Raw genomic sequence first — 17,872 nt, 5'->3', positions numbered from 1 at the left:
CTGCAGTACTGTTATAGCTCACAGTAGAATAAAGTTAATACCGTGTAAACAGGTAAAACCTGTTTTCATGCAGTAATTGAACTCATTTTACCGTATCGTCTGATGTGCCTTGCCAATTTAGTGCGGAGATCTCGTTTTGCACGTTAATTCCTTCAGTCATTAATGTAGAAAATGAGTTTGTTTGGTTAATAAATGCAAAACCTCATTTCTGTTCAAACGGCCCTGATCATTTCAAAAGTACCTCGACAGGTCATGCCTCAGTAATGCTAAATTAAATAACGAGATCGGATGATTGTGGGATGAGCTGATATGTTGATAATTGGCTCAGATATTTTGTTCATATGCATGGTTTAACATGAGGTTTTGTGTGTGTGTATGTGTGTGTGTGTGTGTGTGTGTGTGTTTTTTTAGTTTACAAACAGGCCAAGTTGTACTGGGAACTTTTTTTTACTAAGCACCACTGGCTATAGTGCTCGAGTTAATTGCTATTGATTCAGGCAGTGTGAAGGTCATCTATGCCGGCCTGGGGGGCTCAGAGAGCAAAAGTGGACCTCACAGCCATGGCCCTTAAATCACCTGAGAGTGCACCGAATGCTAGGGCCACGGTCCCTTAACAACACTCAAATATAATCACAACTGAGTTTACTCACATTCTGGGGATTTTTTTTTTTCTATCTTTGTTAATACTATATTTCTCCCAGGCTTGACCGTGGTGAAGCCCATGTGTCACGGAGGCCTGGGTGATTAGTGTAGAACTTTAGAACACAAACTGCAGGTTCCCTTGGTAGCTTTCCTGGTTTAGCACATACTGTTTTACGTTTTTATCATATATTGATTTGATACTGTAGTGTCTCTGATTAAGCCACAAAGAGCACATCGAGATGACACCCGGGAGGGTTTATCTTGCAATTACTCTTTCCAGCCTAATCTGGGTAATTATGTCAATGATTTTACTCTTTCCTCAGGTTGTCTTTTCTTTTGATTGCCTTCATTTCTCTCTCTGTCTCTCTGTTTCATTCTCTTTGAGATTATGAGGGGGAGGGACCTTTGTAAAATGCACAATGATTGGTGTATAACATTGCATGGCAAAATTCACAAGACAAAACACACAGAATTTAAAAAGATCTAGATCCATGCAATTTATTCATGCAGCTACAAATGTGTTAATCCACAAACAAAAATACTGTTTTATTTTTACAGAGAAGTACAATGTGGCATTGAGATAGATGTGAATTATGTATTTATTTTTAATTAAATTTTTTGTTAACATTTTTTAAATCTCGGATGTCTTTTACTGTTCCATGATATATGTTTTTTTTTTTTTCAGGGTCTGGTATTCTTGAGTTACTTTTTAATATATCTACAACACCGTTGAATCCAAATTATAAAAAGATGCAATCCCGCACACTATCAATACTTGCTATATAAGTTTTCATTAAGCAAGTATTGATAGTGAGCGGGATTGCGTCTTTTTTAAATATATTTTAAGTAAAAAAAAAATAGTTGTAAAATAAAAGTTTAATTTGTTGGATTTTATTTTTGAATTTGTATTTTGTGTGCGTGAACTGATTCTTTTAATTAATCTCACACAAACACTTATTTTATTGAAATATATATAAAAAAACTATTCATTTATATAAAGTGTTAAATTAATGAGAATTTTTTATTATTAATTATTTATTTAAAGATTATTTTATATAAAAAAAAATATAGATACAATTACAAATGTATTATTTATTTATTAATAATTGTTTTTATTTATATTTTGATCGCTGTGCTCTTTGTAGTGTACTCATGCCATCACTACTGCACAGATATGGGTCCACACTCACAATTTGGACTGAGGATTGAGGGTATGGATCAACACTAAAGTCAGGTCTTAGGGGTAAACAAGTCAGTTTATGATTTCACAACAGTCGATCAAAACGTGCCGTCCCCGTGGTCCCAAGGCCTTGTTATCTTCCCTCATCCCTTTCCTCTCCATCCCCAGCAATCTGCCTGATTTCACAGCTTCAGGAAATCAGCTCATATTCTGCAGATTTTCCCTCCCTATCATTCACCTCTCTTTGAAAAGTCTCTAATCATGCTGAATAGCCAATCAGTGCAGCACTAACAACAGCATTCATTTGGCCACGGTACACAAGCTCATCCAGACGGAAGTGAAAGGTAACTTTGTGTCTGCTGTTGTGTAGCCCTTTATTTAGAACGGGGTAAAAACGATTTGTTCCTTTACGAGATGCATTGGTGTGTTGACATATCAGACCCCATCAATAGAAAGTGTTCAACATGAGGGTACAAAACATGCCATTCCATCAAGAAGGGGAGAGGGGGTCTCTGCCGCTGCCGGAGGAAATGGGAGATAGCATTGCTTTGCTTGACAGTTGTGGATATTGGATATTTCGAGACTTTCCCCATTCTCCCTTGCTCTCTATTTTCCCTTTCTCACTCTATTCTTGCGTTCAGTTTTTTGTTAGAATATATTCCTGTTTTATAGTATATGGACTATTTTCATAGCTGTTTTATGGTAGCTGTCAGCTTATATTGTCAGTGAAAGGCTGTTTTAAAAGGTGGGTAGCATAATTATGATTCTTCTAAGGCAGCATAGCATAGCTTCACAGAAAAGACAATCCCATAATGCATTGCAACAGCTGACCCACGATGACTGATGGAGGCATCTGAATCTCTTTAATCATAGAGTGTTGAACTATTGATAAAGCTCATTAGGTTCTGACGTGTTTTTTGCAGTGGGGAAATTTTTATAATCAGACGTGAATATTATGATGAATTGTTTAGAAGCCATTTCAGGTTTTAAAAGCATTTTGATGAATTATTCAGTAGATTGCAATGAACTCCTCTGGTACTGATCAGGATTAAGACTCGTTTCTGAGAGTCCATGACTAATCAAAACGGTGAGCTGGAATGAATTAATTAGAATCACTAAATATCTTATAATAAAGTCTGCCATGAGCCTACTCTGGCCATGTTCACTTTAATAAAGACCATCAGATAGGTAGGCTATGAAGTATTGTACCTTTTTATCATTTTAGGCTGAAAATTAAAAATGTTCTGTTAATGCATTAGCACTTAAGATATTTGTACTGTACTAGCTGTACAAACAGACAATGGGTTTATAAATACATAAACACTCAGCTGAGTAGAAACTCAAAAAAACGAAATTGAATTTATTTATGCACTTTATCTCATTAATAGTAGTGTGGCGGAATAACATGAATTTCTGTAGCTTTGAGCTAATCGCAGTGATTGTCTCTGAGCACTTGTCATGCAGACTTGAATAATTATTGAAATGAGCAGACTGTGGAACAGAATATCTGCATTTTTCATTTAAACAACCAAAGGATATATACCGTATATCCATATATGTAATATTTTGTATATTCAGACAGTCTCACAAGTCAGATAAGGTTCGAACTGCAAAATGTAGTATAGTATATTTATATAAATATACACAGTAGTATAGTTTTTTTTTGTGTGCAATTTTAATTCAAGTTTATATCTTGTTAGAATATGTTTACATTTTCTTTTACTTTTAGATAACTTTTTTATATATCTCTCACAATTGCCAGTTCTAAACTAGTCATTTTGTGCACTATTTTTTTTTCTTTTCACTTTTAGTTTTCACAATTTTTCTTCACAAACTATGGTTGGTCTCTTTACATGTCAGTCAGGAATCGGTTATTGTAGTTCTTTTTCAGAAAATGCTGCATCGTGCAGTACACTTTACGCTGATAATGTCACATAGACAGACTTTTGATTATGTATAAGCTCTCAGTTCACTGAATAGCACTGAGTATTTAAATAGTGTTATATCACACAGAAAATTCAAGCTGACACCAAGTAAACTAGTCATTATTGAGCATTCACATCCCATAGTATCTCATTTTACATCAGTGTGGTTTTTTTCTCTTCCTCTTCTCCATGCATGGAGGCACACAGGAGCCAAGGTCTCTGTCTGCCCCTCCGTCACAGCTTGTTAGAGGAGCATGAGGTGATGGCCCACGATTATCCACCTAACATGCTCTTAAAAGTCACCCATAGACCTGCTGAATTTTTCAGATCGCAGGTGTTGGTAGCCTCAAAAACCTTTATGAATTGTCGATGAATAAAAAATATAATATAGCCACGAAAGTCAAGGAATGAGAGCACAGTAGGGAAGCATAGAGATAGAGTGAGCAAGAGAAAGACAAGAAATATGGGAACTAGCATAGCAGTTAGCATATGTGCCCATAATGTACAGCCCTTTTGTGTGTGTGTGTGTGTGTGTGTGTGTGTGTGTGTGTGTGTGTGTATATATATATATATATATATGTATGTATGAATGTATATGTATGCATTTTTTGCATATTGAAATCTCACTTTTTGATTGCAGACTGAGTTTGTGACATTAAAATCTTATCCAAAATTCTAGAGACAGGTGAGAAAAGTATGCAGTACATTGTATTTAAATTAAAGTCTTTATTAGCTCTCCATTTAATTGGGAGGAATAATAAATATTAAACTGATTTGTGATTTTTATTTTGGCCTATCCCTGCTATTCTCTAGCTACAATGAAATAAGAAACCGAGGAAGAGAGGGATTCATGGAGGGCTTGTGGGTCTGTTGTAAGCGGTGCGGCTCTGCGGTTGAAAACAGTTTATTTTCAGGTGCAGGAGAGTTATTGAACCGTTTCTAATCCAGCTCTGAAGCTAAATGAGAGCAGAAGAGAGCGGTTCGCAAGCTGCTTCCACAATCGTGGCTGAAACAGAACGGAGTAAATCCTTTTGTGTCTGCGTTGGGAGGAGCAGAGAGGGCAGCACGTGGAGGAGGATGTGGCTATATTGTATTTGGTCCACCTCTCCTTTTTTTTAAGGGTGGATCTAAATTATTCAAATTGTTGCTGCAGTATAGCTACGATCTTCTATTTATGGCAGCTGTGGATGTCAGAAACTCCCTTCAGGGTTTCAACCATCTTTTAGAACGGACCAGAGCATGAAAACTGATTTAGACTTTTAAGTGGTTTTGGAGGATGCATAATAAACTTGCAATTATTTATTCACAGGCGGCATGGGTTCTTTAAATTTGTTCATTTTGTGCCATATCCATGCAGAAGAACTTTTAATTATCTGTATTTACCTTTGTTTGACATTAATTGTTGTGCAACCATTTAAAAAAAACTGCAATATATTGAGTTTACATGTGTTGTGATTATAAGGCATCTGCTGCCATCTAGTGGCACAGAAAGGAAATGTTAAAGTCTCTGTGATTGTCAACCACTAGAGATAGAGGACATTTTAAGGACAGTGCTGTTTTCTGGATATTTGTCTTTTTTGAAGCTTTGCATAATAATGCGTTTCATTTCTAATATGAATTATATTTAAATGTTAAGCATTATACAGTATTTCCTCATTTAAGTAAGATAACAGATTAATGTTGTTATTCAGACTTCAAAATATATTTCCAAACCCCTCTTTATGATATTTCAGGCAAATCATCTTATGTAAAATAACACTGCTTCAAATAAATGGCCTGTAAGTCATTATAGTCACATTTAGGCCTTATGATTGTTGAGCAGTTGTGCTGTTTTCTCCCTTATAATAATGCTCATTGAAAGTGACTCAGTTTAATGTATAATCATATGTGATTATGCAGTGACTTAAAATCACATGTCTCTCTCACTCTTGTTAGAGACTGCAATTAGCATCATTCGGGTATTTGCTTCTCTACAAAATAGACTGCACACCTGTGACGCATTATTTAACATGCGTATGTGGCCGTTTGGCCACCTGCAAGTCTGTTTCATTACAAACATGCGCTGAACAATTTCCTGAATGATTTGGCTTCAGTTAAATGTTTTAGTTCAGTTTTCACGTCATTATTTTCATTCACAGAAGAAGGGAATATTAGGGTGAGGTGTGTCACTTCCTGCGATCAGGACAGCTATGTTTTCCATAATAAAAAATAAAAAAAAGTTTCTGTATTGGTTGGTGATTCCTAATCTTTTTTTAAACTAAATTTATTGTCTTAGGTACTACCAAAGCAGATTTTTTTTTTAACACTATATTATTCTGATTGTTTAGTTAACATTAACTAAATAATAGTTTAAATTTGCAGAAAATTTACTCGCACTCAAGAAATAGAATGCAATGTGAGAAATTTACATTACATCACTTACTCACCATTGAATCCTCTGCAATGAATGGGTGCCAACCCTGCAATGAATGGGTGCCAATCAACAAGTAATGGACATGATTCCAAAATTATTGCTCACATATTGTTGCTTCTGGCTAAAATGCAAGGTAATAATCCAAATTAGGAAACAGTTAGTTACATTCCTTTGTTCTGATTGGTCAGCAGCTGTGTTTTATTAATGATACAGCATGGCTATGACGGCTTCTCCCTACGGTTCTGTGTATCATTGAGCAACACCCTTAGAAACCACCCTTAGCAACATAAACAATCAATTCTAAGGCATCAAATTCTAAGGCATCGCTAATTAACTTGCCTCGAAAAAGTAACATTTCAATACATACAGTTTTTATTGTGCGATGACAATTTTTAAAAGCAATAAGGTACTCAAGGCCGTGCTGTATTGTGAATAAATCACGACTGAAGGATACTGTTAGGCACGAGGTGAAGTGGATTTATATGATTTGTTCACGATACAGCACGGCCTCTCGTGCCTTATTGATTACATAATGCTTCCTCCATTGAAAAGTCTATCCCCTGTTGTCCTCTATAAATGTTTTTGCTCATGAACAGTGCTTGATCTGGGCATATTTCTCTCCTGATTCAGATGAGACAACTTTTTCACTAAAGAATGCTATGTTGCGGATAAAAAAACTTGGATTTTATCCAGAAGCAATGGTTTGAAGTTAAGAGCGTCTTTATGATGGATTTGTTTCTTACAAACTAGTAGCTTACAAACATTACCTGCAGAGGATCCATAGGTGAGCAAGTGATGTAATGTTAAATGTCTTCAAATCCAACGAAGAAACAAACTCATCTACATCTTGGATGGCCTGAGGAATTTATATTTTTGCAACCTTACTTTAGTGAATTGGTTATTATTATCATAATTATTAGTCATACTCATACAATGGATGAAATTCAATCAGGAATTGCCTAAAATCTAAACTGGGCAAATGGAAGCTGCACTGCAACAGCTGACCTATCAAAAATCTCTCTCTTGCCATCTTAATTTCCAGCATGTGGCACCACAGGAGCTGATGAAGGTTAAGAGTCTAACTGGACAGCTTAAGACAGCGGTAACATCTGCTCTGCTTACCAAACGGTCTCTGCACGTCTCGGTCTCACAGGAGAGATTGAAGGTTGAATTGCTGTCTGCATTAATGTCCCTGTCATCTTCAGTTTAGAGTTTGTCGTCTGCTGGTGAGCAGTAGGAAGACTGACAGTTTAATGAACATTGATTGCCTTTTATGCCTGATGTTTCTCTCATTATGTCATTGAGACAGAGCTCAGAACAGGTCAGTTTGATCCTTCTGTGCCGCATAGATGATGATGATAGATCATATCAGAGATACACCTTAATTAACCAGCCTGTGCTCACTCAATATTAGAAGCTAAATCAATACATTTGTATTCCAGAGCGCTATCCCATCTGGGTTAATCGAAATGTTATGACAAAAATGTGTTACCGGTGCCTCAAGCAAGGCCTGTAACTTGATGAAAATAAATAAACACAAATGCATTTACACAAAGTGCCTTATTTTTTAATAACACAAATGTGCCAGTCACAAGAAGTTTATATAAATGGAAAATTATAGAAATTATAATTATTTTTATTTCAAAATAGAAGTTGAACAGGTACAAGAAAATACTATTTATTTCTACTTCAGATTTTTATTTTGATGCATATTACTATACATATTTGTCAAATGTATAAGCAATTTCTGATCGAAAAGAGTTTCAAAGTAAACCCTCTACCTTTATTTATGTATGTATGTGTGTATGTATGTTTGACAAGAGTCCTTTTGGACCTCATAAGTAGATGCTAATGTATATTTATAAATTATTTTCGTGCAATTATTATTTTTTAACGTATAATGCTTGCTTTTTTTTTTGCTCCAGTTCACTTACAGTAAATTATTGAAGCCCATTGTCTCCACTTTGAAAAAAATATATAATTCTTTAAGACATAATAATAAGATATTTTCTCAACATTTTTATAAGACACTTGCTGATAATTATGTATTAATATAATATTCAGAGGAAAAATATCATACGTAATGAGAAATCTTTGTGAAATAATGAGAAACTTTTTCATAACATCTGGTAATAACGAGAAACTTTCTCGAAATAATAAGAAACTTTCTCGTAAAAATGAGAAACATCACATGACGGGGCGTTCCCAGACCAACCATTTTTTGGGGCTCTCAAAAAAATATGAAGTAAAAACAGCATCCATAATAATAATGAAGTAATTACAAAAATGTTTTTGGCTGGAGTATAGCATGTCATACTGCAGGACACTGCTTGAAATCTGACTTGCATATCCCCTTGAATGTGCATGAATGCTCAAATGCATAAAATGTCTGAAAGATCAGTTTGTGAAAGATAATAGATATCCAAAAGTTCAGATGCAGCATAGAAAGGGAGAAAAAAACATTCTGATTAAACATTCCATCTATTCAGTCATCAATTAGTCAGATGGAATGTCAGTTAAAGCCCTTTATTTATTGCATTAGCCTCTCCCACGAGTAATGCTTCTTGCAGCTCATTTGACTTTCATGAACCGCGTTTCATTCGGGCATGTGATTGAATAAGTTCTGTGTTCATTATTTACACAGGAAAACAAAAGCAGGGCTTAATTAATATACCAAAATGTCAGATGTGTACCACATTTTTATACAGCCATATGATCTGCATTAATCATCCCAGCCTACAAATCTAAAAGAGAGAAAGACGATCACGTTTTACAGGTAAATACAGTGAATGAGTGCCCTCACGTGTCCTGAGACGGATTTATGAGATGCTTTGAGAGGAAACAGCAGTGTATCAAATCTCATAAGTGAGTCTCTTAAGATGGCTGCCGTATGCTGTTGTGTAACATCGGCCCCTTATTGAGAAACACTGCCACCCTCTGAAGATCTCCGGTGCCTTATTCCCCCGTCACTCTCGTCACATTCTCCACCGCATGTTTCTGTCCACTCGCATCAGCCCGCTGCTCAATAACGTTGATACAAAATAATTTTGATTTGCTTTCACTCAGAGTTAATCGTCAGATACTGTCTGGAGGTTAGTCCCACTTATCTGTTTCTCTTCTCGCTGTCTTCACTGATGGCAGCACAACCTCGAATTCTCTCTCCCTCTCTCTACTTAGCATGCCGGGTGTAAAATGAAAATCGGCGGGGGCCGCAGGGAAAGATTGAAAAGCAACTAATTGCACATGATAACATATTGATCACTGTGTAATTGTAGAGTTTGTCAGCGGTTTCTATGCATCGATATTTAGGATGCATGTGTTCAGGATGGAGTTTTCACAGCTCAGGATTAAATGAGCATCTGTTGTTGATCTTCTCTTGAAATGCGTGATCAATATATTTGCATTTTATGATTTACTAAAGTCTACTATATATATCTTTTATAAAGTGATCTTAGACAGAATTATTGTGAGCAAATACTGTAACCGAGCCACTCCAAATTTCTCCATTATTAGATGAAGGTCTTAGGTTTGGTTTTAACATTGTGAGGAACAATTTAATGTTCATGAAATGTATCTTGGTATTATCAATGTTAGTTTTTTCAGGATTCCTTGAGTTGAGATTGAACAGTGTTTATTAGAAAGAGAACTCTTTTATAACATTATGAAAAGTCTTTACTGTCTCTTCTTATCAGTTTAATGAACCCTTGCTGAATAAAAGCATTAATTTCTATTAAGTAAAGATATCTGAAGGGTAGTATTATATTAGTTTTTCTTCCTGAAGCAAAGTTATTTTGACTTTCATTGACCATTGTAACAAAATATATATTGTTGTGCTGCAGAATTATTTCAAAAAATGTTACGCTTGAAGTGAGATTTTATGTGGCCTACTAGCTATGATTTATGTCTTTCTTTGAATGACATTGAATGAGAGTCAGAGGCTGACACTGGGAAGAAAGGTCATCAGTCCCGTCCTAGCAGTGTGTCTGACTTGCTGAAAAGTGCAAATGCCTTCAACGTTTCCAGTGGCAGGAGAGATATGTTCATTTACCTGTTGAGCCAGTTAATAGAAACATGTGGGGGGCTCGTGCAGATTGTGTTAACTCTGTGTGCTTTGTTTTAGTCATGCATTACCTCAAGAAGATGATTGCAATTTTTGCAGGCCATTGTCTTGAACGTGCAGACTTTTGGTTTATGTTGTGTTGTTATGTTTTGTTAGTTGTTAGGATTGTTTATGGATACTATTTGACATTTCCTAAACTGAAAGTCCAAAAAATGCAAAAGTTTTTAGTTATAACATGTCTAAATCTTGTGTTCTTTTGTCCACAGAGGCGTCCATCTTGAGCTATGACGGGAGCATGTACATGAAAGTGGTGATGCCTACTGTGATGCACACTGAAGCGGAGGACGTGTCCCTTCGCTTCATGTCTCAGCGGGCATATGGCCTGCTCATGGCCACCACCTCACGCGACTCTGCCGACACTCTTCGGCTAGAGCTGGACGGCAGTCGCGTCAAACTCACGGTCAACTTAGGTATTGTATAAAACCCCCTTCTTCAGGACGCAGTGCTTCTTCTTTTTCTCTCTCCCTATCTGTCCATCATTCCAGCCCCACCCTCCCCTGCCTCCATCATTATTACATTCATTAATAAGATATATTAAGATGTTGTTTTATTGTTTTTCGTCATTTGCATGGTTCACCACACATTTGATTGTTTTCAGTTTGAATTGATTGTTTTCTTAAAGTAATTGACGGTAAATTCTAATTTTGGCTACTAATTGATGTTAGGGGTGGGTGGTATGATATTAAATCACTGTACAAGTAGGCTAATATAATCATATATATCACAATATAGTTATATATATATATGAAAAGTTAAAAAATAGTACTTCATACTTTTATTCTGAACTTCATGGATGCAAATAAATTTGCAAAACAAACAAATAATAAATTTGTTAACAACCAAAGGAATATGAGGAGCATTGGCTGCATTATATCATTCAGGTAAAAACATGAAATATTGTAATGAAATCGAATGCAGTTATAAGATGTATAACATGTTTTCAACTCTTAATTCTGATTACAGGGGTCATATGACATGATTTCATGTTTTCCTTTCTCTTTGGAGTGTTACAAGCTGATAGTTCATAGATACGATCAGTAAAGTCTCAAACCCAAAGAGATATTCTTTCTAAAAGTTAAGACTCAACCACACCTTCCTAAAATGCCTCATTCAAACATGCCCCCACAAATCTATGTCACAATGTTGGAAGATATGCATAACACAGCCCAAATGTATACGCAAAGAAAGAAGGTGTAACTTGTAATATTGTTGCTGAGACATTGTGTGTTTCCAAATATGGTAAGGGGCGGATAGCAACTCACATTATTATACTGGAAGCTCACATTATTATTGCACATCATTTGAATTCTTTATTGATTTAGCCATAATTAATCTATGCAATTTTATATTTTGTATCTTTTGGGACTGGCTTCTACAAATTTCTCCATTTGGCTCAACTGTAAATAACACGCAACAGTCTTATTTCTAATTTCAAAGTGGATGTGTCTATTGCGGTATAAAGTTAATGCTTAATTTCTATCACATATATTGTACCATCATACTGCCCAGGCCTAACTGACACAATGTTGGGTGCATTTTTGTAATATATTAACCATGATCATTGTCATAGTGAAGACAAAAACTCCTTTGAGACAGTCACAGCACTGCATAAAAGCATAGCATTTTTTTATTTAATGTCGACTTTTGAAATGATGGGTAATTCCATTTTATGATTACAATCCAAGTGTTGTGACTTTCTGATTGTCAACTTAACACTGATTCCTGTCATCTTTTTCTACTTGACAATGTCTTCAGTAACTCTTTTCTGACAAACCTCATGTTCTGTCTCAGTTGGTTCCATTCGTACCACACTTGTGCTTTGGTTGGTATTTCCTTTCCGTTACATCATTTCCTTTTAACCACTGTCACCTCTCCCTCACTGTCCAGTTCTCTGAGACACATTCTCCATGCTTTGTCAAAAGATGGTATTCACCCCTTCAAAGGCCCTTAGCCTGCGGCCCGGTCGGCAAACAGCCCGAGAACAGAGCTCTCAGCTTCACCTGCAGCTGGTAGCACCTCTCAATCCTCAATCAGACACCATTACCTTTACACGAGAGATAAGACACTAACTGATCATTAAGTCACAGTGTCGTCATTAAAGGAAGTGACACAACTCACACCTCACTGCAGGAAACAGCCTGAGGTTTGACAGTTGGACTGATCGTCTGTGACAGCTCAACCACAGTAGACACAAACATTGCCCACACACTGTAAACGTACTGTCATATGACTGCATATACAGAGAAATCATCTGTAATTATTAGACAGACTGTCAGACATAAAACACCACTGTATACATCTGTATACATATCATTAGACGTAGGCTCAGGACAGCCCTAGCTTCCAAAATACAAGGTTGTTTTACTTTTAGGACAACGCAGAACTCTACAACTATACGTTTGCAAACAATTATTAATATGTTAGAGATTGTAGTATATTAAGGGCTCATTTGAATGGTCAGATCTCAGGAAGATCTAGCTGGAGGTACAGAGGCCACTGCATGGTGCTGGTGCTTATTGGATCGCGGCTGTTTGCTCCCACTTTTCTGTTGCGGTTGACGACACATGGTAAATCCAGCCACACAGAGCCCAACCCAGAGCATGATGCCATCAAAATACTGATGGCATATTATAGATCCGTATTCAAGAAAAATGCCCTAACACCAACTTCTTGCTAAATGTATGTAAGCTGTTAAAGCGTGTTTAGCTAATGAGCTGGTGTGATTTCTTTGGAGCAGGATTCTCAGATAGGTCTGAGAATTAAAAGCATCATTTTAATCAAATAAAATAACGTTCTGGGTTGAACAGTCTTTGTGGTTGGTGAGCTCCAAGTGGCCATTTTATAATTTTATAAAATAAACAGTGCTTACAAAGCAATTATTTGTTTTTAGCTGCAAAATAATCATAAAAAGTATTTTATTCATTGACACATCTAATTCTTTGACGGTTGCAGTTAATCCAGTGACTTTTCATGAAATTATAATGCTTTCATTAATAATACTAAAAAAAATGGCCGCCTCTTTGCATGTGGACGTCCCCGGAAGGGTGGAATTATTGTTTTTGGATGTCTGCAGCTGTAACCTTGAAGGATGCAATTTCATCTGTCACTTATTTTCCCCCATCTAGACTGTATCAGGATAAACTGTAACTCCAGTAAGTTAACACTCAAGTTTCATTTTGTTCCTAATGATTCTCTTGTTGAAAAGAATGTCTTGTGCCTTTTCCTCCATTTAGTCAAGGAGAGTTTGCGCCTTGTGAAAGGGTCAGTTGATGCATCTCTCCAGTCACGATTACCACAATTATAACTGGTGGTGACTTAATAATCATGGCTTGTTTTTGATGGCCTGTAATTTAGCTGTAATGTCAATCTATTTCCTACCCTATCAGCATCTTTTATAGAAAGGTCTTGATTTGTATGGTAACTATTAAACTGCCTATTTTTAATGTAGTAAATACGATTAAAGTAGTGCATGTATTAATATGAAATATTATTGGGCATGCAGAAATACATGTTATGGTAAATTATTGTATTTAGAAACAGGTTTGCCATCAGGTTTGTATAGCGTTTAAAGTCACCACATATCAACTTTTTTCCTAGAAATAAATTGTAATACATTCGCATACAGAGAACATAAAATCACTAATGTTACATTTTTTTACAATGGCATCTAATTTCAGCATATTCTTATGATATGATGCAATATGGTTTTGTCATGTTGACTGGGTTGGTTGTATTTTAAGTAAACTACAGAAATGTATTTTAAGCTCATTAATGTATGGCGTAATACACAATTCTTAAAACAAAAATGATGCTAAAGACCCAAATCTAGTTCACTTGTTACCTGAAGTTCTTGGAATTTTCCTTCTAAGAATATAGAAATTACTTTGTTCAGTAAAGTGCCATTTAGTTACTTCACTTTTTTGGATAATTTTACTGTTAGTAAAGAAATTATTTATACAGTTTTGGCAAAAAACACAGCTTTTACTCAAAAATAGGTCTTGAATTCTCTCAATGACAATAATTAGATTGATATAAACTATAAAGGTGATATCATATTAAGAAACATTTTATATGTATTCATCGCATACAAAATACGTTTTTGTTTGCATAATATGTGTGTTCTGGGTATATTATGTATATATAAATACACACACACAGTATATATTATGAAAATATTTACATGTGTATATTTATAGTCGTATAATTTATTTTATAAATAAATATTTAATATATAAACATATGCTATTTTTCTGAACTGTATACATGTGTGTGTATTTATATATACATAAATATACAGATCATACATTCATATATCATGTACTGTAAACAAAAACATTTTTTGGATGCGATTAATCACGATTAGTCATTTTACAGCGCTTTTTAACAAATAAAACCACTCTGAATAACTATAAACGAACTGATTTTCCCACTTTGAAAGGTAAGAATGTCTAATTGTAGTTGTCTTATTTCGGCTATGTACAGTATGTGTGAATAATGACTAAATGGCTTGCATACCATATGGATCTTTATATCTGCATGCAATAGTTGTGTGTCGTGTCCTAACTACACACGACATGATAAAAGGTATCTTTTCCATGTGAATCTGAGTTTTTATCTTAACTAACTGCGATGGCGACACACAAAATGTCTATTTTAGAAACAGTTTGTATTTCTGCGTCGCCGCAGCTGGAACAGCAACCAGCAAACTATATGACAGTGATAACAGTGCTTTATTCAAAGTTAAATGGGTCCAATGCGAGTTTGAATGTCATATTGCATGGCATTTATAGCATTTCTGTCACGTCGCGTCTAGTGTGAACTCCCAAATTGCTTGTCCCTGGAATCTTGTCGAGTCACATGTAGTTAGAACATGGTGTTAGAGTGGTTTCGTATTTTGTTTTTTATATGTGTGTCTCATAATTGAAAGGCTGCAGGCTGTATTCCATGTGGCTAATTCTTACAATGACTAAGTTTCTTTAGATAAAAGCATTTGTGCCAAATGATGAGTGTTGGTGATGTACTAGAGAGCCTGGCCCTGCTGGAAATGTACCAAGTGAACCAGTAACCCACAACTACATCTCCATCAGTCATTCTGATCAAGTAGCAAACACTCACATCATGCTAGATTAGTCTCATCCCTTTACCTGCAGCAGTTCACACTTTCCATCACTCAGATTAATATAATGCCACTAATTATAATGATGTGCTTATCAGAGCTATTAGTTCGTAAGCTCCTGTTACGAGACCTGCATTTTTACAAGCTCTAAGATTATTACCTGCATACAGCAGTGGAATCTGTGCAGAAAGTGGTTCATACTGGTGGATTTGTGCATTAGTCAAACGCTGGTAAACTGAGGCGAGATTTTGATGCTTTCAAAATACGATAATTGCTTGCTTGGCCTTTAATAGTTGTTCTGCTTAGTTATTATGTTTCGGAATTCTGAAAAGGACAGTTAACCTTTCAGAATAAAATCTAAGTTGCAATTATTCAGTAGGTTACAGTGCACTAGGTATTGTTTTTGCATCGGTGTAGGAATGATCTAATAGACATGATAAACTGTCTGAACGATGTCAGTGATGGCAGATTGTGAGGTTCTTGTCGGTCCAAACACATTTATGTCAGTACTGAAGAGGGTGGAAGGTAATATTCTTTCTCAGACAACTACAGATAACTGCATACTGGTAGATACATAACACAATTTCCCTAGAGCCAAGAGATTTTGAGGGATGTGGAGCGTGATTTCATAGCACGCTCTGAGCTGAATCCAAAACACCTCACTGCTCTCCTCTGTGACTACTTAACTCCTCAGATGCATTGCATCATATAAAATATATTGCTTTCTTGTAAATTAACTCCGATTCTGACTTTAAAGGTGAAGCATTTGATTTTTGTATCACTCGTGTTACCAAATAAAATTGCTAAAAGATTGACTTTTTAAACACCTTTCCCATATCACACACCTTTCTGCCAGTGGTTTGGACAATATACTCTAGCTCTGTCCCAAACTCATGCTATTGGTTAAGCCAGTATTGCTTATTGTTACATATACACAGCTAGGATAACAAAGAACTTTGTCCTTGAGTGGTGAATCAAGACCTTTTATGAGTAAAAGCCATTTTATAATCTCAGAATTATGTTTTGAAGTGATTCTTGTGAAAAACAGAGGAAACAAAATTGGCTAACAATTTTAGTTTATTGTTAAAACTTATGTTTTTATGTCATTTTCAAAAACATCTGCACCAAACCTCTGCTTTCTCTATTGTGTTAATCATCGAGAAAAAAAAAAAAGAAAGAAGAAGAAATTTTACCTGATTTGCCATATAGCTAGCATCAAATTTAAAGAAACAAGAGCAATATACACTTTTTGTCATTGAAAGCAAAGGTTTGGTCAGAGACAATTCAGGTTGGCATTAACATTTCATGACCGTCGTTCTCAGGCAAAGGACCAGAGACACTGTATGCCGGACAAAAACTCAATGATAATGAATGGCATACTGTGCGCGTGATCCGGAGGGGCAAAAGCTACAAGCTAATGGTTGACGATGACGTAGCAGAAGGTACTACCCTGAAAGACAACACAATTCTTGATGGGTTATTTTATTTGAGCAGCAGGAAACTGCAGAAATAAGTACAGTATGTGAAAGTTTTCAGTTGCTAGTTCTAGTTATTCTTTAGACAGAGATTGTGTGGTTGTGATAAATTATGGGAAACATCATTTACAATGTTTCATCAGTTGTTCATAGTTTAACACTACTTTAGTGTTTCTCTGCAATAAGATAAATATTTTTGATTCATGTTTTTTGCTAAGCTGACGTTATGTAGAACTCGCTCTGTGTAGCCAGTAGTTGGAGAGCCTGACTCAGGGTTTTGGTGTATGGTAGCAGTTTTATGCCTGTACAGCAGTGTAATATTGTTTGAGGGTGTAGTATAGCAGCATCTTTTTTCTTGTTTTCCTTTCCGACCTGCTGTGGTTTGTAGGTCAGATGGTGGGCGATCACACCCGGTTAGAGTTTCACAACATCGAGACGGGCGTGATGACCGAGCGCCGTTTCGTCTCCATGATCCCCTCCAGTTTCATCGGCCACCTGCAGAGCCTCAAGTTCAATGGCATGCTCTACATCGACCTGTGCAAGAACGGCGATATCGACTACTGCGAGCTCAACGCTCGCTTCGGCATGCGCTCCATCATCGCAGACCCCGTGACATTCAAGTCCAAGAGCAGTTACCTAAGTCTAGCGACTTTGCAGGCTTACACATCCATGCACCTTTTCTTCCAGTTCAAGACGACCTCTCCAGATGGATTCATCCTCTTCAACAGCGGGGATGGAAGTGATTTCATCGCTGTAGAGCTGGTGAAAGGGTAAGCATTTTTGAGGAAATAGCCACTTGATTTATTTCTTTTCTTTTTTATCCGATATAAGTGTTTACAAGGAAACAAGCTGCTTTAGGTAACATTTATGAAGAAGTAGCCTACTAGATTAAACAATGTCATCTGGAGTTTTAGGGATTGAATCTTATCATCATACATTCATTGAGGCAAATAAACCAAGTCTTTAAGCAGAACCACATGTTGTGCCTTGTTTTTAAGAAT

The 17,872-nt window shown here is 36.1% G+C and overlaps 1 protein-coding gene across 17 annotated transcripts in view; it reads left to right on the top strand.

Moving 5' to 3' along the window:
* nrxn3a (neurexin 3a) overlaps positions 1-17,872 on the top strand; it is a 231,977-nt gene that overhangs the window by 80,061 nt on the left and 134,044 nt on the right. For 13 of the 17 annotated variants that reach the window (XM_026286067.1, XM_026286074.1, XM_026286076.1 and 10 more), the window contains 4 exons: positions 10,487-10,690; positions 13,406-13,432; positions 16,719-16,838; positions 17,260-17,641. In XM_026286067.1, the coding sequence (XP_026141852.1) occupies positions 10,487-10,690; positions 13,406-13,432; positions 16,719-16,838; positions 17,260-17,641 (733 nt within the window). The remainder of the gene's footprint in view (positions 1-10,486; positions 10,691-13,405; positions 13,433-16,718; positions 16,839-17,259; positions 17,642-17,872) is intronic. The other 4 variants (XM_026286077.1, XM_026286080.1, XM_026286083.1 and 1 more) reach the window with 1 other exon arrangement.

The sequence above is a fragment of the Carassius auratus genome, chromosome 17 (assembly GCF_003368295.1).
Source record: "Carassius auratus strain Wakin chromosome 17, ASM336829v1, whole genome shotgun sequence".
Taxonomy (NCBI): domain Eukaryota; kingdom Metazoa; phylum Chordata; class Actinopteri; order Cypriniformes; family Cyprinidae; genus Carassius; species Carassius auratus.
The sequence above is the reverse complement of the archived record's forward strand: the minus strand, read 5'-3'. Positions and strand labels throughout refer to the sequence as shown.